This window comes from Cornus florida, unplaced genomic scaffold (assembly GCF_030987335.1).
Source record: "Cornus florida cultivar Cherokee Brave unplaced genomic scaffold, ASM3098733v1 CherokeeBrave_3.0.0_Hap2_Chr05, whole genome shotgun sequence".
NCBI classification, from domain to species: Eukaryota; Viridiplantae; Streptophyta; class Magnoliopsida; order Cornales; family Cornaceae; genus Cornus; species Cornus florida.
This window is the reverse complement of record NW_026775575.1, coordinates 91,625,463-91,653,071: the sequence shown is the minus strand read 5'-3', so window position 1 is coordinate 91,653,071 and position 27,609 is coordinate 91,625,463. Positions and strand designations below refer to the sequence as shown.

Here is a 27,609-nt window from a genome sequence, read left to right as displayed (position 1 = left end):
ATGCCACCACCGGGTATGAGCGTTTAACCTTTCTGGACGCTTATTCAGGTTATAATCAGATCCCTATGGACCCCGCAGATGAAGAAAAAACTTCTTTTGTCACCGAGCGAGGAACATACTGCTACAAAGTTATGCCTTTCGGACTAAAGAATGCGGGAGCAACTTATCAAAGACTTGTTAGCAAAATTTTTAAGAATCAAATGGGTAAGATTGTGGAAGCCTATATTGATGATATGGTGGTAAAGAGTAGGAAGAAGGATGATCATCTGAAGCATCTGCAAGATGTATTTGATGTACTGAAGCGATATGGGATGAGGCTCAATCCAACCAAGTACTCGTTCGGTGTGAGTTCCGGACAGTTTCTGGGACACGTGGTCAACCGCAGAGGCATCGAAGTTAGCCCCGCTCAAGTAGAGGCTTTGATTAAGAATGCCGAGCCAAAGACGATCAGAGAGGTGCAAGCCCTCACAGGACGAATAGCTGCATTAAGTCGATTTATTTCAAAATTGTCAGATCACTGCAAACCGTTCTTTGACACGATTCGGAGCCATGGAAGGCAGGTCTGGGGGGATGAGCAACGACAAGCATTGACTCATTTGAAGGAATATATGCAGAATCCACCAGTCCTGTCAGCCCCAGATCCGGAAGAAAAGTTATTTCTATATCTTGGAGTATCTGGTGTCGCGACGAGTGCCGTTCTGATTCGTTGCAAGGAAGGGGTGCAATACCCGGTATTTTATGTAAGCAAAACACTAACAGAGGCAGAAAAAAGATACTTAAAGGCCGAACGGGTGGTACTTGCACTTGTAAATGCAAAAAGAAAGTTGAGGCATTATTTCGAATCCCACCCCATAGCTGTTCTAACAACTTTCCCAATCAGAACGCTTATGCACAAGCCAGAGCTCTCGGGCAGAATGACAAAGTGGGCCATAGAGTTGAGTTCATTTAACATAACGTATGAGCCGAGAACAGCTGTTAAAGGGCAAGCGATGGCCGATTTCCTGCTAGAATGTGATGCCGAAGATACGGAAGAAGACCTTAGATGCGGCTCTTGGAAACTTTTTGTGGATGGCTCCTCTAACCAGACGGGGGCTGGAATTGGGATCAAACTGCAAACCCCAGAGGGTACTTCCTTGAGCCAAGCACTCAGACTTGAGTTCCGAGCTACCAATAATGAAGCGGAATACGAGGCGTTGCTAAATGGATTAAAGTTGGCCAGAGAGCTACAGATCAAAAGTTTGACTGTGTATAGTGACTCGCAGCTGATTGTTCGGCAGGTAAATGGTGAGTACGCGACCAAGGATGACACGATGGGGGCATATCGTTCTGCCGTTCTGCATAAAGCCAAGGACTTTGCAAAGATTGAATTCATACAGCTGCCGAGGGAACAGAATGCAGATGCGGACCGGTTAGTATGTAGTGCTTCGAGTTGCGGTGAAACATTGGCGAGGGTGATTCCAGTAGGAATACTGACCCAGCCATCTATTCTCGAAGAACCCTTGGACTCTGACCCTTGGCAAGTCAACGTCATACCATATGAACCGAGTTGGATTGACCCCATCTTCACCTATATTCGAGATGGCGTTTTGCCTATGCAGAAGGATGAAGCTAGGAGACTCAAAAAGAATGCTGCAAAGTACGCCATCGTGCGTAGCCAGCTGTACAGAAGGTCTTACTCTGGCCCATACTTGAAGTGTGTCACCCCCGCGGAGGCGCAGCAGGTATTGCGAGCTATTCATGAGGGTGTGTGTGGCAATCATTCTGGGGGGCGATCGTTAGCGCATAAAGCAATGACACAAGGGTATTTCTGGCCAAACATGTCAAGAGATGCGGAGGAGTTCTCTCGAAGGTGCGATAAATGCCAACGATATGGACCATTGATCCACCAACCACCTGAGGAATTGCACGTAATGGCCTCGCCATAGCCTTTCGCGCAATGGGGGATGGATGTGGTCGGTCCTCTGCCAACTGCAAGAGCTCAGAACAAGTATGTGTTACTGGCCACGGATTACTTCACTAAATGGGTGGAAGCAGAACCATATCCTAGCGTGACTCAGACTCATGTGAGACGATTTATTTGGAACAATATTATCTGTCGTTTCGGTGTTCCCAAATCAATAGTCATGGACAATGGCACAAACCTCGACAGCAGGCAAGTAAGAAAGCTGCTGGAGGAGTATGGAATCAACCAGAAGTTGGCTGCAGTAAGTCATCCTCAGGCCAACGGACAAGCAGAAATCACAAACAGAACCATTTTCGCCTGCATTAAAAAGAAGCTGGAAGATCATAAAGGGAAGTGGTTGGATGAACTCCCGAACGTTTTATGGGCTTACAGAACCACCCCAAGGCGGCCGACTGGGGAGAGCCCGTTTGCAATGGCGTATGGTACCGAGGCAGTTATACCGGTTGAGCATTTGGTCCCCACTATCAGAAGCTTAGCATGGAGTCGAGACCAAAACGACAAGATGTTAAGATTGAACCTCGATATGATAGACGAAAGGAGGGACGCAGCGGCTATAAGGTTAGCATCGTATCAGCAAGTATTGGCGAATAGTCACAACAAAAGAGTAAAACACAGGGATTTTGCCCCTGGCGATCTGGTTCTGAAAAGAAAGGTGGGGATGGTCAAAAAAATGATGCCACCCTGGGAAGGCCCATACAGAATTGCAGAAGTCATAGGCAAGGGGCATATACGTTGGAAACCATGGCGGGAAGGTTGGTCAGCAAGCCCTGGAACGCCACGTCTCTGAAGAGGTACTACCAATAAAAGCTAAGTTTCGGCTTTAATTGGATGTTGTTTGTTGTCAATCAAATACGTATGAATGAGCAAGTTACTGAAATTTACAAAATAATAATAATAATAATAATAATAATAATAATAATAATAAAATAACTTTCTTTTCCAACGGCCTGCTAAAAATTTAAAGCCAAGTGGCAAGTGGCATTCTAGCCGAGCGCCAGGCACTTAAGCAAGATAAGTGGCAGCTGGCACTATAAGCCGAACGCCAGACACTTGCTAAAAATTTAAAGCCAAGTGGCAAGTGGCATTCTAGCCGAGCGCCAGGCACTTAAGCAAGATAAGTGGCAGCTGGCACTATAAGCCGAACGCCAGACACTTGCTAAAAATTTAAAGCCAAGTGGCAAGTGGCATTCTAGCCGAGCGCCAGGCACTTAAGTAAGATAAGTGGCAGCTGGCACTATAAGCCGAACGCCAGACACTTGCTAAAAATTTAAAGCCAAGTGGCAAGTGGCATTCTAGCCGAGCGCCAGGCACTTAAGCAAGATAAGTGGCAGCTGGCACTATAAGCCGAACGCCAGACACTTGCTAAAAATTTAAAGCCAAGTGGCAAGGGGCATTCTAGCCGAGTGCCAGGCACTTAAGCAAAATAAGTGGCAGCTGGCACCATAAGCCGAACGCCAGACACTTGCTAAAAATTTAAAGCCAAGTGGCAAGTGGCATTCTAGCCGAGCGCCAGGCACTTGCCATAAACAAACACACGGCAAAGCTAATATAAAAGAAAAGAGAGAAAAGATATGTATGTATTGAAAATAAGTTGAATAGAGCACAACACATAGGGAAAAAGAATTCTGTTATTTCATTGATATTGAGCATTGAGTTTACAAAAGTGAGATGCCCATCATTACAAAAAGATATGGAATGGAAGAGTCCAAAGGAGCCCTAGCTAGACGCCTCAGTACCAACAGCATCCTGGTCGTGCCGACCCGCCTCCTCGGCCCCATCAGCCGTCTCACCTTCACGAGGTGGGGAATCAAGATGAATGACTGAATCGTTCGGCTGGGGCTCAGCGTCAGCAGTGGCTATGGAAGGTGCCACGGTTGACGATTGAGGAGCGGTCAGAGGCAGAGCGGTAGGAGGAGCTGTGATGATCCTTGAGGAAGCAATGTCCTGGCACTCATCGAATATGCGCTCCGCTTCGGTGGGTTCTGGGTCGACATAGACCCCCAGAGGTTCGATCCCTAGATCCTTGTCGACCTCATCTGGAGTGGAACTGGTCTGTCCCTCATCCGGAACTCGGTCGGCGAAACCTTCCCGGAATCCTTGAGCATACCTAAGAGCACCGACCCTTGAGAACCGAGCGTGAAGAGCCAGCATCCCACCGCTCACTCTGCTGATCGCATCGATCAGAGCGGTACGCTCGTCCAGAGCTCTTTTCTCAAAAGCCATCCGAGCAGACTGTTCATCAGCCAGAAGGCGCTGGAGTTCTGCCTTTTCTTCTCTAATTGATTCACGCTCAGTCTGCCAGACGCTCTTTTCAAGCTGGAGGGCATCCTTCTCATCCTGAAGGGAGTCATTCTCCTTCTTTAGGACATCCCTCTCTTGTTCAATTTTGTCAAGCCGAGCCAGTACCTCGGTATTCTTCATGGCGAGGAGGTCGTTTTCTTTATTAGCCACCTCCAGGCTATCAGAAAACTTACGAGCCTTGGCGTTCCCCATCTCCACCTGCTTCTGCATGGCCATCATTCCGAACAATGTCTGCATAGGTGCACATTAAAAACGGTTAAGCCAATAGTCAGGTCGGGCGAAGGCAAGACCAAATAATATGAGAGAATTCATGAGTTGGAAAATAAAAGTCACCTCCATAGCAGATTGGGGAAAGCGGCTGAACACATCCTTCTGGGATAGGCCCTTTGCCGCCTCAAGGTCCTTCGGAGTCCACATGCTCCTATAGTACGCCATGGCCGTCTGGCCATCCTTCAGCATGGTCTCGTTCGGTTTCACGAACGTCCCATCCGTTCGGGTGTACCGAGGGGCCCATGGCGGTAAGGTGGGGATAGAAGGGGGGCCTGAAGCAGAAGCGGAGCCACCAGCTGCAGTAGGCCCAGAGGGAGCAGGAGCTCTGATCGCATGGTGCAAGAGAGCACCCGGCCCGGAGACCCGGGTCCTTCTTATGAGAGGCTCCTCCTCAGGATCGACTTCACTGTCAGGATGAGGCCTTTTGCCTCGCTCTTTGTCCCGAACGCCCCCCGCAGCAGCAGGAGCTGAGGTAGTTTGGGGAGACGCGCTCTGGTTGGCAGCATGGGCGCTGACAATAGAGTTAATAGCCACTGTGCTCGGGACAGTGTCAGAGATGGTGGCTGAGGAAGAGGCTAACGCTGGAGAGGAGGTCGCCCCAGCAGCAGGAGTGGCTGGGGGAGTATTTTTCTTCCTGCCAAAAGAAGGAATCTGAAGCCTGCTCATGTTGTAGCCGAGTGATGAGAGCGCTAAGAGGTTGTCTGAAGTGAGGAGATCTGAACAGGAAGGAATATCGTTCAGAACGTATTTCTTCAAGTAATTACTCCTATGCCTGCAAACACTGTAACTCAAGTCATCACAAGGTATTCCTAAGGAACGGCATAAGAAAGTACAAAAACGGGGAACGCATGTTTCGCAGGGGCAATCATGTTTATGAGATTTGAATTTCTTATAGGAGGAGACAGAACAGACACCAAAGGCGCTCGGGATTGGGAAACCCTCTGCAGCCGGCGAAGACCAAGCCCCACTAATGCCCACGATGCCATCCCTCCAACCCTTTTCAGATTTTATTGTGTCCGTACATATGGACATCTTCTCGAACGGGTAGAGGTGGTAGAAGGGTTCGTTAGTACGGATCTTACTGACCTTATAGCACAGAAGAAGGTCTATGAGGTCAAGGTCCAGATTTCTGTCACGCATCAACAAGAGCATAACGGATATGATTCTAAAGAAGTTGGGGTTGACCTACAGGGGGGATATCCCCAATCTATTGAAGACATAACTAAAGAAATGGTGCAGAGGGAACCTAACAACATTCAATTGAAGGTTCGTGAATAAGACTTCGCCGGGCAGGAGGCCGGCACCGGTCATAACGTTAACGTCCTGAGGGCAAACCCTAACTTCGATGTTGTCAGGAAGTCTAAGTCTCATACGAAGAACATCCAGATCTACAACCATGGTGGAAGTGCTTGAAGGATCTAAAAGGGGGTAAAAGGAAGCCTGCCGAAAGTAAAAAGGAACAAAACTAACCTCAGAGGACTGCAAGATCGCTGGAAGAATGACTCTTGAAGGATTTCACCAGAAAAAGCTTAGCACTGTTCTAGAAAGAGAGAGATTTGACTGATGATGGAGACGGTAAAAGGACGTGAAGCGTCGGGAATGCGAGAAATTCCTCGAGCCCCGGAACATTGATTCTGGATCTGACCGTCCGTTCCCCCACGTGGTTCTCTCGAGCCGTCAACGTCATGATGAGACGCCATCAATAATTACCCCTTATTAAATAAGGGGCAATTATGGGGGCAGTTGAGGAGGCCCAGGACGACATGGGCCGGATCTGACTTGCAAGCACTATATCCGGTCCGTACAGTTGGGTCAGCCTATATAAAGACACTGCCATATGGGCCGAACGCGAGTAAGCCCATCAAAGGTGACCAGGACTTATGGAGGAACAGGCCCAGATCCAGCAGTCAGTCAATATTTGTAAATATCTTGTAAATATCTATAAATAAAGGAAGTAATGGAAAATACAGGGGGATCGATTTGGTTGAAGTGTAAGAATTCTAAAGAGAGAAAGAGGGAATGAATTTCTTGCATCTTCAGTACTCCATCATATTAAAATATGATGGAGTAGATATATATGTAAGAGTATATTAAAATAGGTAAAATGATATTTTTGTTTAAAAAATATATGAAAAATTAAATGTCCAAACAATTACCTTTTAACTAACTTCCGTTAATTAAATTATCCCCCTCGAATAGTTCAGGGAGATTTATTGACAAAAAAATAGAAAAGAAGAATTTAATGAAAAGCACCCAAAAAAAATGAAGGTTTGATGTAATTCACCCTATTTTAATTTAATAATTAAATATGAAGATCCTGTTATGAAAATATTGTTTAATTCTCAATACTTTAATAAAACGGTTGGGTACTCTTCAATGTGTTGTGTGAATTGGTCATTCTCGTTTTCATTAAATATAGTATTTTTCATCTTTACCCAATATCGATTAGAAGGAAACCTCTTATATTATGTCCTCGTCTTCTTTTAAATTATCTCACTCAGTCTCCACCTAATTTTACCCGCCTCACTTTATTATTTTTTAATATTTATATTTAATATATTGTTAGTTTATTCATTTAAAAATCCAACATGAGAAACCAGCCTAAGTGAAGAAAGACAACTACTATTTTTTATAAGAAACTCAATTAATATATTCTAGTATATTTTTTAATAAAATAAAAGAGTATTATGGTAATTTCGCAAAATAAACGGGCCGGAACCTGAGAGAATGAGTCTTACTTCTTAGTTAGGTTTAAAGTCCATTTTGTTGAAATACGTAAATGCATTTTTATTTTGAAAACTTATTAATTTTAGTAATAAATTTGGTAACAAAAAAAAACTTTTAAATAGTAAAAATTTTAGCTCAGTAAAACTTTTACATGAAATTAAAAATTTTAACTTTTTAAAATTATATTTTGAATAACTATTTTTCATTAGATAATTATATCATTTTGTAATTTTGATAATGGCAATTTTAAAGTCCTACCATTATCATATTAAAAGTTAAAACCCTCCATTAAAGGGCATTTTTGTAAAATTAATAATAAAGGTGCTAACAAATAAATAAATAAATAAAGTGTTTTAATTGTAAACAATACACGTGTATATGTACTGCGGTCGAGACTCCAGACCACTGAACCGGTGAAGCTATAAATCGAAAACCGACCCGTTGTTTCTCCATCTCCATCTCCGGTGAAGATATAAAGCTGACTTTTGCCGCCATTTCTGATTTAAACCAAGTTCGATAAACAACTAGAGAGAGAGAGTCGTTCCGATTTGACTTTTGAATACTTTGATTCAAGGGGTAAAACCTTGAAAAATTCACAAATTACGAGGAATTTCTAGCAATACTCCAGGTAATATAGCCGTATATTTCAAATTTTCAGTGATTTGATTCGATCATTGCTTGTTCTGGTGTAATATTAGTTCTTGAAATTGATCAGAGTTTGTCAAAATTTGAATTTCTCTTAGATATTCTGAAATTGCTTGGAGATGAAACTCTATTTCATTATAAGACCACGATCATTGATAGGAACTGAATCGATCCTAACATTTTCAAGTTCAACTTTTCTTGTTTTTATGCAAATGCGGACGTTTTTTCTCTGAAATTTCATAGATTGGCTTGAGAGTTTTCTAGAGAAGGAGGAAGACTGAAGCTTTGTGAAGATATATTGTTTTCAGGTACGATCAAACTTAGGCATTTGAAATCGCTATGCTACGTTTGGTTTCTGAGAAAATGAAGGAAAGTAACAGAAATTGAAATATTGAACCTGAGACTTCTCATTACCAGAGACATGAGAGAAGATCCAACTCAACCGAGCCTAGTGAACTCCATTGACTTGGTTAAGCTGAGACCTATATTATGCTTGTTTTTCTTTTCTAAGTTTTTTAGCAGCCAAGTGGAGGGCATTTTGAACTTTCTGGTTGATATATTTCCTCTTGTGATGCCTAGGGTTCAATGAGGTTCTATACCTTTACATGCTTGTAGCTAAATCTGGATGATCCCTTTTACTAAGCTGATTATACAAATCCTTTTCTTTCCCCCCCTTTTTTTTTCATGGGGGAACTGTATTCCAATGTGAAAAACTTAGTTCACCCAATACCTGCGTGTATGCTAGAGTTACTAATTCCTAAATTGATCTGCACTTTCTTTATCATTTGCAGTAGATATGTTTTGTATTATGGTCTTTCTGTAGTCCATTTGTAATTGAAACAATTGACAGTACCAGCTTGCTCATAGAACCAGTCCTTACTTGGTTCCTCTAGGTCATTTAGCAACAAAAATTATGTGTCCCTCTCATAAAGGAAGTGCAACAGACATGTAGAACCCTGCTCAGATGTTTGGTTGTGGTTTACAGGTATTTCAATCCCTGACTGCAATAAAAGATAATTTTTGAAGACTGAAATGAGATGCAATGCGTGCTGGAGAGAACTGGAAGGGCGGGCCATTTCCACCACCTGTGGTCACCTCTTGTGTATCCAGATGCATAAACTAGTTTTGTTCCTCTGCAGTTCTGCATATATATACACACACACACATATATATATATATATATTTGGTTGCATAATGGAAAATGGTACATTACTATAAGTTTCCTTAGCGGCATTTAAAGGCACTGAAGATGCGAGTAAAATCCTGAGCAATGATGCAGCATGCCCCATTTGTGATCAAGTGCTCTCCAAAAGGTAAGTGGTTTTACTGCTGATGTTTGGAAATTTAGTGTGTTGCCTTGCTCTTGTATTCTTAAAGCAATTGGTTGCTCTAAGTGCATGGGTTTTAAAGGGCATTTCTCAATGTGAAACAAGCACATGTAGTTTTGATCATGCATCCTGCAGATCAATTGCCAAATGAATTGATTGTAAGACTCTTTAACAGGCATCAATGGATCACTCTAGATTTCCTTCCCTTTCATCACAAGTTGGTTGCAACTTGCAAGCTGCTGTAGAATTTATAAATAATTGATCATAAACACTGCTAGTTATAAATCTGGAAATTTTTTGTTAGCTTCGTGTTAAAATCCAATGTTATATAAAATCATGTGTGTTATTTAATTTAATGTGTGATTTTCAATTGTCAGTCTTATGAGACCAGTGGATATCAATCCGAATGATGAATGGATAAATGTGAGCAACCCTCCTCACATAATTCTCCTAGCTAATGATCTTTGATTTCCCGCTATTTCAAATGGATATCTGCATTAAGCTTGCTCTTGTATGAACTTCTATTATTCTGCTGGTTCCTTATCTTACTGCTGATTTTTACGTATTCTTTTATAGATGGTCATGGTTGGGATAACTCCTCAGATATGTATCCTTTGTTACTTATATTAGCCTTTTCCTATAAATATTCCCGGTTTAGAATTTGTCCAGTTATTAAATGTAATGGGAATATACGTACAGTTCAACTAGGTGTTGATGTATTCATACTAATCCATTTATTTTGTGAAAGTGGTCCAAGTAAAGAACGGGGTGTAGGGGTTCTGCAACTTCTTCTTCTCTCCCTCCACCCCGACCTTTTTTTTTTAAAAAAAAATTATTTATTGAATACATTTGTCCTTGAACAAACCTAGTGATGAAAAGCGCATACAGAAGCGTGATGTTCTACATTGGTCAGAAGGAGCTGGAGATGCAATTCAAGATGAGCAGAATAGCAGCTCAGTGCCGGCAGAAATGCGAGACAATGCAAGAAAAGTTCACAGAAAAACTGGAGCAGGTGCATACTGCATATCAGAAAATGGCCAAGAGGTGCCAGATGCTGGAACAAGAGATGGAGAGCTTGTCCAAGGATAAGCAAGAGCTCCAGGAAAAATTTTCTGAGAGATCTAGGTGGGTCTCTGACATCATTGTGTCCAAACCTTTTAAGACTATCTTTTTCCGTTTCTGAAATATAAAAATATCGAGGAATTTGAGAAAACCTTTGATTGATGTTCTGGAGTTTTTTTTTTCCCCTCTATTTATTATTATTGTATTTATTTCTCTTTACTCATTTGTATCTGGGTTTACATGAGTGCTATTCCCATATACCAGGCAAAAGAGAAAACTTGATGAAATGTACGATCAATTGAGAAGTGAGTACGAGTCAGTGAAAAGATCAGCCATCCAACCTGCAAACAATTTCTATTCAAGAACTGAACCTGACATGTTCTCAAATCCAGCTAGCATGATGGATAACAGAGATCCTATAAGAAAAGGTAATCTCGTTCTGTTTATGGCATTTGAGAAACATTATAGAGGCTGATTTAGTATTCACACAAGGGACTGTCACTTCAATTTTCAAGCACTCTTAGAGCCTTCACAGGATTAAATTTTCTGGTTTTTTGATGCTATTGTTTCAGCGCTTTAGCTTGTAATATGTTATGGTTACATTCTTCCAAGAAATACTAGTTGACTTATTTGTTGCAGAGCGCTCCGTTACCACTCCTGAAACTCCAGGGCCTAGAGATGATGTATGGCCTTCAAGAAGACAAAATACTTCTCTCTCCGACCCCTTTGACATTTCTGGTAACTCACCTGCGAGACAACCAATGGTTCCAGTTGATCCTGGAAACAGAAGGCCCGGTGCTCTCCCTGCTTATGGAGCTGGTGCAAGCAACCCTGCAATGATTTTAAGGAACCTAATCCTTTCACCTGTAAAGCGACCTCAGCTATCCCGTAATCGCCCTCAAATGTTCACCTAAGCCACACACTTAACCCTGCTGGATATACTGTGCCACCCATTTCTGAAAAGCTATAAAAAGCTTCGTTACCAGGCAGTAGAGAAGAAGTTGGATAGTTTGCCTTTGCTGAACTAGTCTTGCTGGATAATTTTTTCGCTATGTGTGAGGAATCTTTTTGTGATTGGCAAAGCATATTGCAATCTCTTCCTCTGGATAAAGCAGCTGTTAAAGACCACATGAGGTGAAATAGATGAAATAAGATTCTTTTGATTTCTCCATCTTGTTATTGCAGTTTGCATTGAAACTATATATAAATCAGTATTTTTTTTTTTTTGGTTATTATATAAATCAGTAATGTTGCCATATGCATAAATATTTTAGGTCCATAAGGAACATCTAGTTGGGGGAAAAAAAAAAATAAGTGTGTTTTGTGCATTGAGGGTCTGATGAGCCTTGTATTGGAAAGTCAAGAAACTTTTCATCTGTAACAAACCTGCTGCAAGTAAGGTTTGAACTTTGAAGATAAACAAGACTTGAATGACTCATGACAGCTCCGCAAACTAATATATATATATATATATATAAACATTTTGAATATGTGTTATCTACACAATGTTTGGAGAGCTTTCCTGCCAAAACTTCAAAAGTTGGATTAAAAGCTTCAGAACCTACACCAAGGTGGAACAAGTTTTAAACTGAATAGTCTTCTGGAGTCACTAATGCTACAACACCTTGTCATTATCCAATCTGCAGCACTTTACATTCATTTTCATTGCATAGCCATTGTTGGAATCGTAACTTAGCCTTTCCTCTCTACAAGTAGTTGTAAAAGCCTTTCATTTCTGCAAGTAGCTTTAGTTGCAGGCTTAATCACTCTTGTTGAACTTTACTTTTGTAATCAACTTGTATGCTCTGTGTCTATCATTGTGTATTGGATCATGAGCGCTGTAATGAAAAATATGACGTTAAACAAAGGCTTCAGTTTCAAATTTCGAATTCTGAAATTGTAAAAATCCTCATTTTGAGGCATCCTATTTTTTTTATCGAGCTTCTCAGAGCATTTCATAATCCACGGCTGGATCCCTACATTTCATGATATTTACCTTTCTCCTTGAAATAGTGTAATTATATATGGCTCATATAAGATTCCAATTTGGAAAAAAAACAATTAGTATACATATATACGATTCTAATTTTATTATGGTAGACAATACCCTATTTTTTATTTTTTTTCCTTTCTATATATGTACTAATGTCCCTACCTCATAAATAATGATCAAGTATTAAGGGTATTTTTTGTCATTTAAATTGAGAAAATATAAAAAATTAAAAAGGAAAAGAGAGAGAGAGAAAAAAAAGGAAGAGTGTGTGTGCGCGCGCACGCGTATATAAAGTATAGCGCTATTAAAGACGAAAGAGAGGGTTCCATAGCGCTTGAGAACTTTAATAGTATAGTTAAACGCTTATTATAGTTTAGTGTTATTTTCTCTGTCTTTTAAAATAAATGGTTTATTATAGTTTAGTGTTATTTTTTTTATCTTTTAAAATAAGTGGTGAGGGTTCAAATTTTTAAAGGGACAAAATGAATATGTGAGTTTCTTACTAATGAAAATATATATATAGTTGAACTTGTTTAGGATCGGTCATAATACTCCAAATAGTTGTTAAAAAAAAAAAAAAAAACTATTGAGTTAAACAAACAACTAATATTATTAATATTTTTTCAACTAATATTATTAATATTTTTTCAACTAATATTATTAATGTACTAATTAATAAATAATTAAATTTAGAAATTAGTTTCTAATTTCATACACCCTCCGTCCCCGAAAAAAAAAAAATTGTTCTTTTTCTGGCCTAAATTTTTTTAAGTGAGACGTGTATTGTCCTAGGAAAAGTTACTAACATTTGGATATTTAAGTTTGAAATTTTGAACATATATGGAAAGATGTGAAAGTGAATAATTATTTTGGAACAATTCAAAAATAAAAGATTGACCTTTTTTTTTTTCCCTGGAATAGAGGAGTAATTTATTTATATATATTTGTATATCACGAATGCTCTTTTGCGGTCCAAAACAACAGACTTTTTAACAGACCAAAAGTCAATTAGAAAAATTACATTTTATTACTTTATCAGACCTAATCATGGTTAATTTACCATAATTAGCCAATACCTTTATTCAATTTTCAATCTCTCTCCTTAATGTCTTTCATCGACCTTACAATCTCAACCACTACTGTCATATCCACACTATCACAACCACCATCTTTACCATTACAACCACAACATAACTACCAAATTTTTAGAGACTTTTTATTATTTCTATGACAGGATTAAGCAATATATGCTTTTTGTTTGAAACTCCATTATTGGAGGTTATACTTATTCACTAGCCCTAAAGAATTGGTATCCTTTCAACCAAAAAAAATATAAAAAAAAAAAGCTTATTCACGAAGTGTGGAATAATGGGTCGACGAAAAAAATAAAAAATAAATAAATAAGAGAGCAACTGTAAAACCATCTAGGTAAAAAATAGGGAAAATTACATATAAATGGAGTCAAAGTTCCATATTTACTTAGAGGCTGAGTCAAAGTTCCATATTTCTCTAAAATGGATTGCTGAGGTGGCACATGATTTTTTACTGTTTAGAAATTGTGGTGCCTAAAATACCCTTCCACGAAGGTACTACTTTTTCTTCAAATGTACTACTTTTTTGAACTGAAGGTACTACTTTTTGGCGTCCAGATACCATGTTTTTTAAACACCCGCGAAGGTACTACTTTTTCTCCGAAGGTACTACTTTTTTGAACTGAAGGTACTACTTTTTTACACTGAAGGTACTACTTTTTTGTTAGGGAAGGGCATTTTAGGCACCACAATTTTCTAAACAGTAAAAAACCATGTGCCACCTCAGCAATCCATTTTAGAGAAATATAGAACTTTGACTCAGTCTCTAAGTAAATATGGAACTTTGACTCCATGTATATGTAATTTTCCCTAAAAAATAATAATAATAAAGAGAGCAAAAAAATAATAAATAAAAAATTGGTATCAAACAAAAAGCATATATTGCTTAATTCTACCATGAAAACAATAAAAGGTCAATAAAAAATTGGTAGTTGTGTTGTGGCTATAGTAGTGAAGATGGTGACTGTGATGGTGTGAATATGACAGTAGTGATTGAGATTGTAAGAACGATAGAAAAAATTAAGGAGGAGAGATTGAATAAAGGTATTGGCCAATTATAGTAAATTAACTATGGTAAGATCTGATAAAGTAATAAATTATAATTTTTTTAATTGACGTTTAGTCCATTAAAAAATTATTGTTTTATACCGTATGAGAACCCCCTTTTGTATATATATATATTCTGAAACCTTAGCTTTAACTGTCTAAGGAGAGGCTTTGGTTGAAATCTTCATCATTTTTATATAATTTAATACATTATTTAATGTAAATTTTTACTGTATTTTTGTCACTTTCACATACAAAAATTGACACTATATTTATTTATTGATTTTATTTTTCTGTTTATGAGTGTCATTGTTCAAGTCAACTCCATAGAGTACAGAGTTCAACTTAACCAAAACCAGTGAGATCCATCCCCAAACCCAAACCTATCCCGAAATGTCGTAACCTTACCCACCACCTAAGTCGTAACCCAAATGGACTCCATAATTGGGTTGGATTCAATTCAATATTAGAAGAAGAATATATAGCGTTGACCGACCCAATCTCGACCTAACCGATCTGGCATACTCCATCGGGCGTTACCGAATCCCTCAAACTCACATCCGGTTCAGATCCTCTTCCACCACAAACAAACCCCCCAACCCTAACCCTAAACCTAACCCTATCTCTACCGGATCTCCCGATCGGACTCTGTGAAGCTCGACCAACAATCACCGTCACAGAAGGCAGAAACCTACCGCAACTCAGTTACAGGTTCGATTTTCCCCCATCTGTGTGAAAGCCAACTCGAATCATCTTCAATTGTTATCAAGTTTTAGTCTTTTCTTAATCGAATCCTTTATTTTTTTTTATTTTTTTTTTGGATTTCGAAATCCGGATTTGGTTACTATTCGGAGGTTCATGAAATCGAACGATAATTATGTTAAAAAGTTTGTGATCTGGTTACGGAGTGCTGTTGGAAATGGATCGATTTGATCTGGTATTTCGATCACGAACTTTTATTGATCACATGCATGTATAGGTTTTGGAGAATCTGCGTAGATCTAGATTGATGTATTTACGCTCCAGATCTCATGCATTTTAGCTTTTATGTCCTGTTTAAGAGTCTGAACTGGATAGGTTCGCTCGTAACTCTATGGATTGTCCTGGAGACATGTTCCAGATCTGATGAGGTGCTTCAGATTTGCTTGGAAGGGATTAATTATATCCTGAATTTAGTTGGACAGCCTCGATTTGACCCATAAACTGGAATACATTGAGCATGTTACGGTTTTTCTGCTCTAGATCATCTGTCTTCCATTTTCTATGTTCTTGATATGAGAAATACCATAACAGACATCAGATTTTTATATCCAAGTTTTGTAATTTTTTTTTTCTTCTCTTTTTTGTTTATGTTGATAATCTGAATTTAGTCTGTGTATTTGATATGAAGTTGGTCTTTCTTATTTGAATGTTTTGATTCATGTTGCAATGATATATGTGCCTTATAACTCAAAGTTGGAATTTTGTTTTTTCTCAGTAGAATTTGTCATTGTGTTGAGTTATTTGGTGGTTCACAATATCTGGATATTTTGCTATGTATTTAGGGCTATAAATAATAACGGGGCTATGTATTTAGGTCCCGATGTTGTCCACTCACATGTTATATGATGTTTAAACCATTTTAAATGCTGGGTTGACCCATCATCTTCCGGTTAAAATGGTGGATATTTATTGCAGACTTGGTAGGCCAGTCCAGATGGCTTTTGTGGGTCTATTTGTGACCAGAATGGCAGACTGTATACCAACATTGATTAGCCCATTCAAAACTCTTATACTGAGGACTAAAGTTTGGTTCAGCTGTCAAGGATTTAGTATTGATGTTTAACTTTTTATTTCCTTGAGTCTTCTAATTTATTTGCTTTTTTAACATGAAATTATAAGAGTTATGGTTTGGTATCTAAAATAATTGGGTGTACCTAGTTCAACATATTAAAATTGTGACCATATTTGGTTAGACATGTAATTGTCTTAGTCGGATTGTTTGTTCATAACCGTTTGGATGAAATGTTGGATTTGCATCACAGTTGTGGTGGATAATTTCCATGTCAGAATTATAAGGCTTCATTTATGACCAGAATGCATGCACGTGGACTGTTCTCTACATTTACATAGGTTCTTCTGTTTTTGATTTCTCTTATAAAAGAATAATATAGAACTAACTTTTTTCTTGTTACTACTGGTTGTGGGGATGTTCCATATGTTTTAGATGTTGCTTTCATTGATTCATTTAAACTCGAGACTCAACATATATTCTTTAAAAGATAAAGAACTTTAAGGGTTTTTTCAATTACTCTGGTAATCTTTCATTCTATTTCTATTATGTCTAGGCCAATTCTTCTTCTTCTTCTTCTTAATTTTTTTTAAATTTTTTTATAGAAATAAAAAACTTTAAGGGGTTTTTCAATTAATCTAATAATCTTTCATTCTATTTCTATTAAGTCAGTCTTCAGTACACCATAAGTTTTCGGATACCAGAACAACTCCACCCCACCCTTGCCAGTAGACTAGCTCCAAACCTTTATTTATTTATTTTTTCTTTTTCTTTATTTTATTTTCTTTTATTTCTTGGCATGGGTTCAGGACTTTAGAAAATTATCGAGGCTTTCAATGCTGCTGTAATTGGTGCAAGATTAGTGGGAAGTGAGACCTTTCCGTCAAGTGTTAGAATTGAGTTCTTATCTTTTTGCATTGCTTATAAATTAAGTTATTAGGCAAATTCAGGGAGAGTTCCTAATGTGTATATTGATTGGTGAGAAACATGGTTATAGTAAGGGTTGCAACTTGGAATTAATCAAATGACAGGACCAAACCGGTCTGAAGGGGATGTTCTAGTTCTGTTTTGGAGTAAGTTTAGTCTGCTAACAGCTGACAAGTTGTGAACCAAGTTGGTTGGTTGGATTTCGTGATGAGTACTAAAAATTTACCAAATGCAACCTAAAAACCAACTCCATGTATGTAAGTTTGGTATCTAAGAGTGGTGATCTTTATCCTAGGAGCATTCTATTTTACAATTCTGAATGAAGAGATGAATTGACTTTATTATCTTTCTCTCTCTTGCAGATCATTCTTTTATGTTGCTCAGTGCTTCACGGTGAGTGCACAACTCCAGCCTCTTCTTGCTACAAGCCCACCTCAAATGTTCTGGTAGATTGTTCACTTCTGTCTTGTTCTTCTTACTCTTCTCATTGGTTGGTTAAATCCGAGTAGGGTTTATTTCTTCCTTCAAATTCATTTTTTTCCTTGGAATCATTTGCTTGGTTTAGAGTTCTTTTTCCTCGTGTTCCTGTTTTAAAAAAAAATTATTTTTGTCTGTCATTATTATTAGTTTTATTGCATGTTCTGATGTGTTTATTTTTCAAACATGTGGCCATTGCACAATCATTGTTTGCAAGTTTCTCCAAGCTGAATTCTTATATGCCATATCCGTTCTTCATGTTGATTTAGTAAGTTAATAAAAGAATTGAATTGATCCGGCCAAACCTTAATCTGGTTTAGTCCAGTTCAGTTCCTTACTTCCTCGTGATAGGTTCAATTCTCATTCATTTTTTTGGAATTGAACAAGGTTGCTTTAGTTCTGATGCAACTAAAGTAGCAATCCAGAACGGGTTGCACTCACAGTACTTGTTTGGCAAACCTTAAGAACCAATTCAGCTATAGATAAGGCTATAGTTTCATGTGTTTCTTCAAGAGGTCACGAGTCTGACACAGGAGACAACTTTTCCGCATGTGGAGTTAGGACTGCGTACATCTGATCCTCCCTTGGGGGAGCCTCTTGCTAATGCGAGCCCTATGCATAGGAAGATCAAAAGTTTCTGGAGCTATTGTTGTTGTGATAATGTTACATTGACTCTTCAAAAGTATTGAAGTACCTATGTAGAACACATATTGCTTGGACATGGGTACGGGATTTGTGTTCGACACTTTTAGTTAGACTTATACTTAAAAAGCAAATCCAATCATTCAATTTTATTATATTATTACTTTAAAATGAGTTTAATGTCCAATCATTCAAGTATTCTATTCTCCCTCCATTCTAAATTCCCGAAGACATCCTTGTTCCACTGCTTAAGAGCTAGTTTGAGAGCCCTTAACTTCTTTGTAATTGTGAAACTGGGCGATCCTGAAACAATAACTCCCTCCCACCAAGATTGCTAGTATGGAGGAGATCTCGTAGGGACAAAAATCTCGGGCTCTTTGGCTAAAGGAAGGCGATCGGAACACAAAATTCTTCCATTGGTTAGCCAACGCTTATAGGAGGAGTAATCATATAGGAAGAATTCGAGTGTATGGTGAGGAGTTGTGGAGAGAGGAAGAGGTGCGTAATGGTATTGCTTCCTTTTATCAGAAGCTTTATACCGAGCCTTTAGTTTGGAGGCCCAAACTTGATGGTCTCCATTTTGAGGGTATTTCCGAGCTTGATAGAGATAGGATTGAGTGTTCTTTCACTGAAGAAGAAGTTCTTAAAGCTTTATCAAGTTGTAATGGGGACAAAGCTCCGGGACCTGACGGCTTTACCATGCGATTTTTGATGGAAAGTTGGGCGGTTGTAAAAAATGAGGTAATGGGTACTTTTCAAGAGTTTCATTCTTTTGGTGTCTTTGAGAAGTCGCTTAATGCTTCATTCATTGCCCTTATCCCAAAAAAGGGAGGTGTTTCAGATATAAAGGATTTTCATCCTATTAGTTTGGTAGGCTGTATTTACAAACTTATTGCTAAGGTGTTTGCTTTAAGGATGAAGGAAGTACTGGATGGGATTATTTCGGATTCCCAGAATGCTTTTGTTGGCGGACGACAAATTCTTGATTCAGTTCTTATTGCTGGCAAATGTGTGGATTCCAGATTGCAGAGTGGTATTTCTGGAGTTTTATGCAAACTTGATATTGAAAAAGCATATGATCATGTGAATTGGAATTTCCTACTCTATTTGTTACAAAGAATGGGGTTTGGAAGTAAATGAAGGAAGTGAATAGAGACATGTCTTTCGTCTGTCAAGTTTTCAGTTCTTGTGAATGGTTCTCCCGCTGGTTTCTTCGGTTGCTCTCAGGGTATAAGACAAGGAGATCCTTTGTCATCTTTCCTTTTTCTTGTTGTTAAGGAGGGGTTAAGTAGACTTATGCGCAGGTAGAGGACCTTGGTTTTATAAAGGGATTCAGGGTGGGCAGAGATTTAGTCCATCAGATGGAGATTTCTCATTTACTCTTTGCAGATGATACCCTGGTTTTCTGTGACGTTGATGTGTCTCAACTTCGATACTTGAGGTGTGTTTTGACTTGTTTTTAGGCAGTTTCCGGGCTAAAGGTCAATGTGGCTAAAAGTGTGCTTGTCCCAGTAGGGAATGTTCAGGATATTTCCTCTTTAGCTGCAGTCCTTGGTTGCAAGGAGAGCTCATTCCCTATTCCTTATTTGGGCTTGCCCCTAGGGGTCTCTTTAAGGTTAGTGGGGAGTTGGGATTCCGTGATTGACAGGTATGCGAAGAGATTGGCAGGACGGAAGAAACAATACTTGTTAAAAGGGGGTAAAGTTACTCTTATCAAAAGTACGTTATCGAGCTTGTCCACCTATTTTCTTTCCTTGTTCCAAATCCCTTGTTCCGTTGCGGATAGGATTGAAAAAATTTAAAGGGATTTCCTTTGGGGAGGAAAGGGTGATGAGTTCAAGTACCACCTTGTCAGATGGGAGGAAGTTTGTGAGCCTATGAAATTAGGTGGACTTGGAATAAGACGCCTTGTTCCTTTCAATCAAGCTCTCTCGGGTAATTGGTTATGGAGATTTGGGAGGGAAAGACATCGTCCATGGCGCAGGTTAGTCTCTTGTCGGTTTGGAGAAGAGGCTGGAGGTTGGTCTACACGTCCGGTTACCCTGGTGGGAGGAGTAAGGATGTGGAAGGCTATTCGGAAGGGATGGGATTTTTTTTCGGCTTATATCAGATTCAAACTCCGTGATGGTCGTTGCATTCGGTTTTGGGAAGATCTATGGTGTAGCAGCGGGATTACGTGGGATGTGCATTTTCGGCGCTCTTTTCAAGATTAGGAGATGGACGAGGTTTGTGTTTTTCTAGATCTTCTGTATCGGCAGGAGGGCGTTGGTAGAGGTAATGATGTTTTAATTTGGGCTTTTTCTTCCCACGGTCGCTTCGAAGTTAGATCCTTGTTCTTATGTTTGTCTAATTTTGTTAATTGAGACTTCTCGTGGAAAACTATTTGGCGGTCTATGGCTCCAATTAGGGTGGCTTTCTTTGTTTGGACCGCTGTGTGGGGAAAGATTCTGACAATTGATAACTTGAGGAAAAGGGGCAATTGTATCGTTAATCGATGTTGTCTATGCAAGGATGATGAGGAGTCCGTTGATCACCTCCTTTTGCATTGCCCCGTGGCGAACGACAGTTGGAATCTCATTGTTGGGTTGTTTGGCATATGTTGGGTTATGCCACGATCTACTAAGGATTTAATCCATGTTTGGAGAGGTTGTCGAGTGAGAAGAGACATTCGCGATTTCTGGAGAATTGCACCACATTGTGGATGGGGGTGCATTTGGAATAAGAGAAATAGCAGAATATTCGAAGGGAAAGAGTCGCCCACGGCAATGGTCAAACTTTACATTCTTCGTTCTCTTTTCAATTATGTAAAGAGGAGCTTTTGTTTTTCTTTTGATGATTTAATTACTTTCTTGGATTCTTTGGGGCCTTAGTCCCGATTCCACTTTTGTAATTGGGATGCGTTCCCCTTTTGAACGCCTTTTTAATGTTATTTTTACTCATTAAAAAAAAAAAATATTGAGTTTAATGTCTCTATTGAACCTTATAAAAAAATGTCTATATTGAATAAAAACATTGCTTTATTCTAGAAAATAAAATAAAATGAATATTTAGCAGTGTCCTTGGGTCCTTCTGGTTGGAGATTTGACACGTTTGACGCATGGATACATACTTGTATCCGACACACGTACCCGAGTTCATGTACCATAGGCAGCAAATACTGTGAATCAATAACTCAATCAAAAATCACGATAGAATAGTAAACACGCCACACAAAAATTTACGTGGTTTGGCATATGTCTACGTCCGCTAAGAAATTTCGGCGAAAGATTTCATGCGAAAAATAGGATATTACAACCCCAAACCTGAGTTATCTCTCTCTATCTCTTTCCTGCAATTTTCAATGTTCTCTCATTACACACCCCAAACCCTAAACGCCCTTGTATACTGGGCTACAAGAGAATTCTAGAATCGAGTCACAACCCATAAGAGAAAAACGGGTCAAATTGGCTTAGGCCCGCACAAAGTCTATTTTTCAAGCCATAACATCACAATTTTGAAACAAGGGTAAATTACACTGATACCGCTTGTGGTTTATTCTATTAACAGCCAAATACAAGTTGGCCTACTTTTGAACAATGACACTCTCTTAGATTTGCTCCCTTTGACAAAGACACCCTCACAGGTTTGTTCCCTTTGACAAAAACACCCCTTGAGTGCCTGACACGTGATAAAATGACCTTTGACATGTGAAGTGACACTTTTGAATAGTGAAATTACCAATTTATGCATTCTAACAAATTTGAAATGTCCAAAATAACCTTTTCATCTCAAGCACCTATCCACAAAGTCATCACCACCTCTTCTTCCCTCTCTTCATTCTCTTTCTTATATATATATATATATAGATGTATTACACGCAGACACACATACAATTGCAATCCAATCCACTCCTACACTATCCTAACCTTCCCCAAATTAATCACAAATTTTTTTCTCTCCAAACCAATTTTAATGGAGACCCAAACATTGCTAAGACACCATTTTACTCTCCATTCAAACCCACACCCTGTTTGGCAACAAATGGGCCACCATTGCCCTTCTCCTCTCGGGTCGAACCGACTACGCCATAAAAAACCACTGGAACTCCTCCCTCAAGAGGAAGTGCTCATCGATGAGTACCGCCGAAGGCTACTTAAATCAGTAGCCATTAAAGAGATCGGTGAGTGAGGGTCCCACTCCATTTTGGGCCTATATTTCAGCCCGGGTAGTCCATCCGGGTTGGATGCAAGCAGAATAGAGTCGACTGATTTCGTGTTTGACATAAGTGAAACGACCCTTATGATGATAATGCAAATGGATCTGGTGAATCAGCAAAATCAGAGTATGGACTTTAATATCATCATCGTCGAGGATGCTGGTCTCTATTCCGGAGAAGCGATATGGTGGAATACCAACGGTGGAGATGGAGGTGTGTTTGGGCCGTTCAATAAGGAATTCTTAGCGGTGATACAATCACCGCCGGTGATGGCCCGAGCAAGGCGTTGGACTACGTGCTCCAAGTTTCGAATTCGTTCGAGTGGTGTGTTGTCGACAACGAGTTGGACTTGACGATGCGCTTGCAAAAGTTAGAGAGAGAAAGAGAAATGTACCGACACGGACACTTGTTTATGGGTTGAATGGGTTAGGTGAGATCTTCATAGAAGGGCAAAAGTGTCTTTTTAAAATTTTGATATTTTACAATTAAAATTAATTAAATATTGATGGGCAATTTAGTCTTTTCCAACCTTTTAAGGGCTTGTTTGGATCAAAATTCTAAGAGGGGGTGTCATTGTTCAAAAAATGTCCAACTTGTATATGACTGTCATTATGGTAAACCTCAAGGAATGTCATTGTAATTTACCCTTGAAACAATACGTCTCCTTAACATGTCACATTGATTTTTGGTTTCTGTGATTTCTTTGGTGGGAGATGGGTCAGGCATACGAGAAATGCCTCGTTGAAAGGGCTGCATGACGATGACACAACAAGCTCTGGCGAATTTCGCGTTTTGGTATTGGTGACTCTCTGCCGCGAAGCATTTGGACTGGGGTTTCCAAAGAAGACAAAAACAGCAGTAGGGTTAGGGTCAGGGTCATGTGGTGTAATTTTGGGTTTTGGGTTAGGCTCGGGTTAGAACGATTTTAACTCAATCCTAACCCAAAATGGGCACGGGTTTGAGAATTATAAACCCGATTTATGGTTTATCAAGGACAGGACCCAACTTGCACCCCTACTTCCAAGGTCTCTGTAGTTTCCTTTCTTCCATCTCTGACTGGAAATCCATCCTTAGCTGGACAGCCTTCCACTAAAATTCCCAGGAAAATAGCATCAAATTCCTGTGTCACAAGATTTTGCCTTTGCTGCATGTGTCTGTCATATATGGTTAGAGAGAAACAAGCAAGCATTTCATTTTTTCTCCTTCAAGCATCAGAGCTGTTATTCATTCCATTATGGATTCTATCCGCTGCTAGCTCCTCTCTTGCAAAATGAAGACTCATAGCTTCTCCAGAGTTACTGCTGCCCTTTGCAATCTGCTTAGCCTGTATTTAGCCTTCTAATGTCCAGCAAGCTCCTTTGTCTTTTTGACCTCTGGTTGTAGTGTTTTACTGCTGCCTGGGTTTTTGTTTTGTCCAAGCTTGTCCTGATAGTGGCTTTTGTTCATATCACATATTTTACAGTTACTCATTTTAATCAATATACAATTACCTTACCAGAAAAAGGAGGGAGCAGGGGTGGTGGTGTTGGGGGTTGAGGTTGATTATGTAAGGTTTTATTGTCTTCTTCTTGTTTGCGATCTCTTTTTGCAGGTAATTTATTGTACTTTATCTCAAAAAAATGCAATTAAATATTTGATATTCATTTATGTGCAGACGTTGGTTTATATCAAGTACATGTGATGGAAATATCAAGTGAGACGCCTATTAAGAAACCGAAGAGGTTGACATCTGTTGTATGGAATCACTTTGAAAGGGTTAAAAAGGCTGACGTATGTTATGCTGTCTGTGTTCATTGCAAAAAGAAACTTAGTGGGTCAAGTAACAGTGGAACTACTCATTTAAGAAATCATTTGATACGGTGTCTGAAAAGATCCAATTATGATGTGTCTCAAATACTTGCAGCAAAAAGAAAAAGGAAAGAAAGTAACCTCAGCCTTACGGTTGTCAACCATGATGAAGGGCAAAAGAAAGATGAAATCATTAACGTTACCCCTATGAACTTTAAGTATGATCAAGAGCAGAGAAAAGAAGAAACTATCAACCTTGGAAGTATTAAGTTTGATCAAGAGCGGAGTCAGTTGGATCTTGCTCGAATGATCATGCTGCATGGTTACCCATTGGCCATGGTCGAGCATGTTGGGTTCAAAATGTTTGTCAAGAATCTTCAGCCATTATTTGAGGTCATGACTAATAGCACCATTGAGCTTGACTGTATGACAATCTACGGAAAAGAGAGACAGAAAGTGCATGATATGATTCATGGTTTGCATGGCAGAATTAGCCTTGCTGTTGATATGTGGACTTCACCTGAAAATGCGTGGTACTTGTGTTTGACAGCAAACTATATTGATGAGGATTGGAACTTGCAGAAGAAGATGGTGAATTTTGTAACATTAGACTCTTCGAACACTGATTACACACTTTCAGAAGTTGTTATCAAGTGTCTGATCGATTGGAGTATTGACCATAAGTTGTTTGCTATGACATTTGATGATTGTTCAACCCATGATGATGTCGTGATTAGAATTAAAGAGTGGCTCTCTCAGAACAAGCCTCTTTTGAAGAATGGGCAGCTATTTGATGTACGTTGTGCAGCACGTGTTATAAAATCTATTGTTCAAGATGCTATGGAAGCACTTCAAGATGTAATTCACAAAATCCGAGAAAGCATTAGATATATCAAAAGTTCACAAGCAACCTTGGGGAAGTTTAATGAGATTGCTCAGCAAGCTGGAATCAATAGTCAGAAACGGTTATTTCTTGACTGTCCAATGAAGTGGAACTCAACATATCTTATGCTTGAAGCAGCTGCAGAATATAGGTGTGCCTTTTCTCTCCTACTAGATCACGACCCTGCCTACACAATGGCTCTGTCGGAAAGAGAATGGGAATGGACAAGTTCTGTTGCTGTCTATATGAAACTTTGTGTTGACATCACTGATGTCTTCTCAGCCAACAAATGTCCTACTGCAAATATATATTTTCCCGAGATTTGTGATCTTCACATCCAATTGATTGAGTGGTGCAAGAGTGAAGATGATTTTGTCTGTTCTATGGCACTGAAGATGAAAGCCAAGTTCGACAAATATTGGAGCAAGTGCAGTTTGGCTTTGGCAATAGCAGCAATCTTAGATCCTCGATTCAAGATGAAGTTGGTGGAGTATTACTATTCTCAGATTTATGGCTGTGATGCCCCAGATCGCATCAAGGATGTTTCCGATGGTATTAAAGAGCTTTTCAACGAGTATTCTGTTAGTTCAAATTCACTGGATCAAGATCCGGCTCGGCCTGGCAGCAGCTTAGCTAGTACTAGTAATGGTACTAGAGATAGACTAAAGGGCTTTGACAAGTTCCTCCATGAAACTTCACAAAGTCAAAGCATAATTTCAGACCTGGACAAATATATAGAAGAACCAATATTTCCACGCAATTATGATTTCAACATATTAAATTGGTGGAAAGTTCACACGCCGAGGTATCCCATCTTATCTATGATGGCGCGTGATATTTTGGGGGTTCCTGTATCTACTGTTGGAGCAGAGTTGGCTTTCAGCACAGGAGGTAGAGTTCTTGACCATCACCGGAGTTCACTTAATCCTGAAATTCGGGAAGCTTTGATATGTGGACAAGATTGGTTGCGGATGGAATTAGAAGGTATGTGTGTGTCTGTTTTAACTTTATATATTTGCTGGTTTATTGCTTATTATTAAACTTCAATTTTGGAATCAGGAACCAATCCATCCACCAGCCATTCTGCTCAACCCCATTTAATGGAAACAATATAGTTGCGTCCGTGGTATGATTTCAGTAGTTGGATTCATCTTCCTGAAATGTCCTCGTATAAGTTATATCTGTGCTGGTATTGATTTATTTTTATTTGCCTTTTCATGCAAGGTTGATGGATTGATCCTCGCCAGAATACAAGATGTGCGGCAAATTCAGATATGACAAAGACAAGTGATAATTGACACCACACGCACACACACCCCTACTCTCTTTTGCTCCTCTCCATGTAAGCCTTAACCACCACAGCCTCGCCCATCCACCCGCCTCCATCAGTATCAATCTTTTATCTTTGATTTTATTGCTACTTTTTTTCCTTCTATATTCTGTCAATCGCAACAGTTGCATTTTCAACCTGTGTTGCATTCTCGATGTACAGGTGTTACATGCGATGCTTTTTCGATGCAATGGGTGTTGCATATTTTATTTGTTTAAAACTCTTATTTTTTATTTACGAAAAATAATTCTTCATATATAATTTAATAATTCATCATAACATGCATATATGTTATAATCCGGGAAATTGGAAAATGAAGTATTTTTTATTATGTATAATCCGGGAAATTTTTAGTACGTGTTTTATAGGAGAAGTCTTTTTTAATTATATATATGTACTTATTTTTTTTTTTGATAGCGATATCAATTTCTTATCCTTAAATAGAAGTCAGGTTTAAGTCTCAAAAAAAAAAAAAAAAGACAAGTGTGTGGGTATCAATCAGGGAAAAAAAATAATAATAATAAAAATAAATAAATGTACTAATTTTTGCAGGATGCATGCCGTCTCCTCCTCTATGCATGCGGATATTTATTCAACAAATAAAAAATTGATAAAAAGAATACTGAAACCATGAATGTTATGGTCCTTAGTTTAAGGCAAAGATGGAGCTAAATAGAGCTAAATAACTTTTTCAATTGCCAAAACGACACCGAAAATTATCTGGTAACAGATGTAAACTATATCTCGACTTTTGCACGCGCATGTGAATTTTGCCCAAGTTCATCGACGAAATTTGATTGCTTTCAATTGGACAAAATACCAATGGAAAAGATAGGTGACCTACCAAAAAAAAAAAAAAATGAACAATGAAACCTCTTAAAAATAAAAATACCCTTAGAGAACAATATAAAATACTTAAATACACTCAAATTTTATTAAGGGTATTTGGGAATTTTTATATTAAAAAAAAATGTCAGAATTGACTGTTAGGGTAATTTGTTACAAAATTTTAAATTATAGGGATTTTATATGCACCCACTAAATAGTAATTTTTTTTATATAGATTGGTTTTTTATGCACTTTACCCTAAAACAGAATCAGTTTTTCATGGTCTCTCCAATGCCAAAAGAGAACAGCCAAATTTCTTACTCCAATATTCAATAAGAGAA

At 38.8% G+C, this 27,609-nt stretch overlaps 2 protein-coding genes across 4 annotated transcripts; both read left to right on the top strand.

Annotated features, from left to right (window-relative positions):
* Positions 1–8,883: 8,883 nt before the first annotated feature.
* Positions 8,884–11,650, top strand: LOC132310351 (E3 ubiquitin-protein ligase CCNB1IP1 homolog). The gene is made up of 7 exons (XM_059808534.1): positions 8,884–9,008; positions 9,147–9,219; positions 9,612–9,657; positions 9,811–9,841; positions 10,104–10,359; positions 10,561–10,724; positions 10,936–11,650. The coding sequence occupies exons 1-7, from the start codon at positions 8,939–8,941 to the stop codon at positions 11,208–11,210; spliced, it is 915 nt and encodes a 304-aa protein (XP_059664517.1). The 5' UTR covers positions 8,884–8,938; the 3' UTR covers positions 11,211–11,650.
* A 3,132-nt stretch (positions 11,651–14,782) lies between these two features.
* On the top strand, positions 14,783–26,660 carry LOC132307600 (zinc finger BED domain-containing protein RICESLEEPER 1-like). 3 transcript variants are annotated; one of them, XM_059805412.1, is made up of 5 exons: positions 14,783–15,138; positions 17,488–17,518; positions 24,094–26,094; positions 26,170–26,236; positions 26,335–26,660. In XM_059805412.1, exons 3-4 carry the CDS (start codon positions 24,120–24,122, stop codon positions 26,223–26,225), a joined length of 2,031 nt encoding a protein of 676 aa, XP_059661395.1. In that variant the 5' UTR covers positions 14,783–15,138; positions 17,488–17,518; positions 24,094–24,119; the 3' UTR covers positions 26,226–26,236; positions 26,335–26,660. The 3 variants fall into 3 exon arrangements, with proteins under 3 accessions (XP_059661395.1, XP_059661394.1, XP_059661396.1); XM_059805411.1 differs by having other exon boundaries at positions 17,488–17,571; XM_059805413.1 differs by lacking the exons at positions 14,783–15,138; positions 17,488–17,518 and adding an exon at positions 23,882–23,985.
* Positions 26,661–27,609: the final 949 nt, after the last annotated feature.

Coding starts and splice junctions, on each gene's coding strand:
- LOC132310351 (XM_059808534.1), top strand. CDS start 8,939: ATGAGATGCAATGCGTGCTGGAGAGAACTGGAAGGGCGGGCCATTTCC. Junction 9,842..10,103: donor TGGGATAACTCCTCAGATAT/GTATCCTTTGTT, acceptor GAACAAACCTAG/TGATGAAAAGCGCATACAGA. Junction 10,725..10,935: donor CAGAGATCCTATAAGAAAAG/GTAATCTCGTTC, acceptor TATTTGTTGCAG/AGCGCTCCGTTACCACTCCT.
- LOC132307600 (XM_059805412.1), top strand. CDS start 24,120: ATGGAAATATCAAGTGAGACGCCTATTAAGAAACCGAAGAGGTTGACA. Junction 26,095..26,169: donor GTTGCGGATGGAATTAGAAG/GTATGTGTGTGT, acceptor TTTTGGAATCAG/GAACCAATCCATCCACCAGC.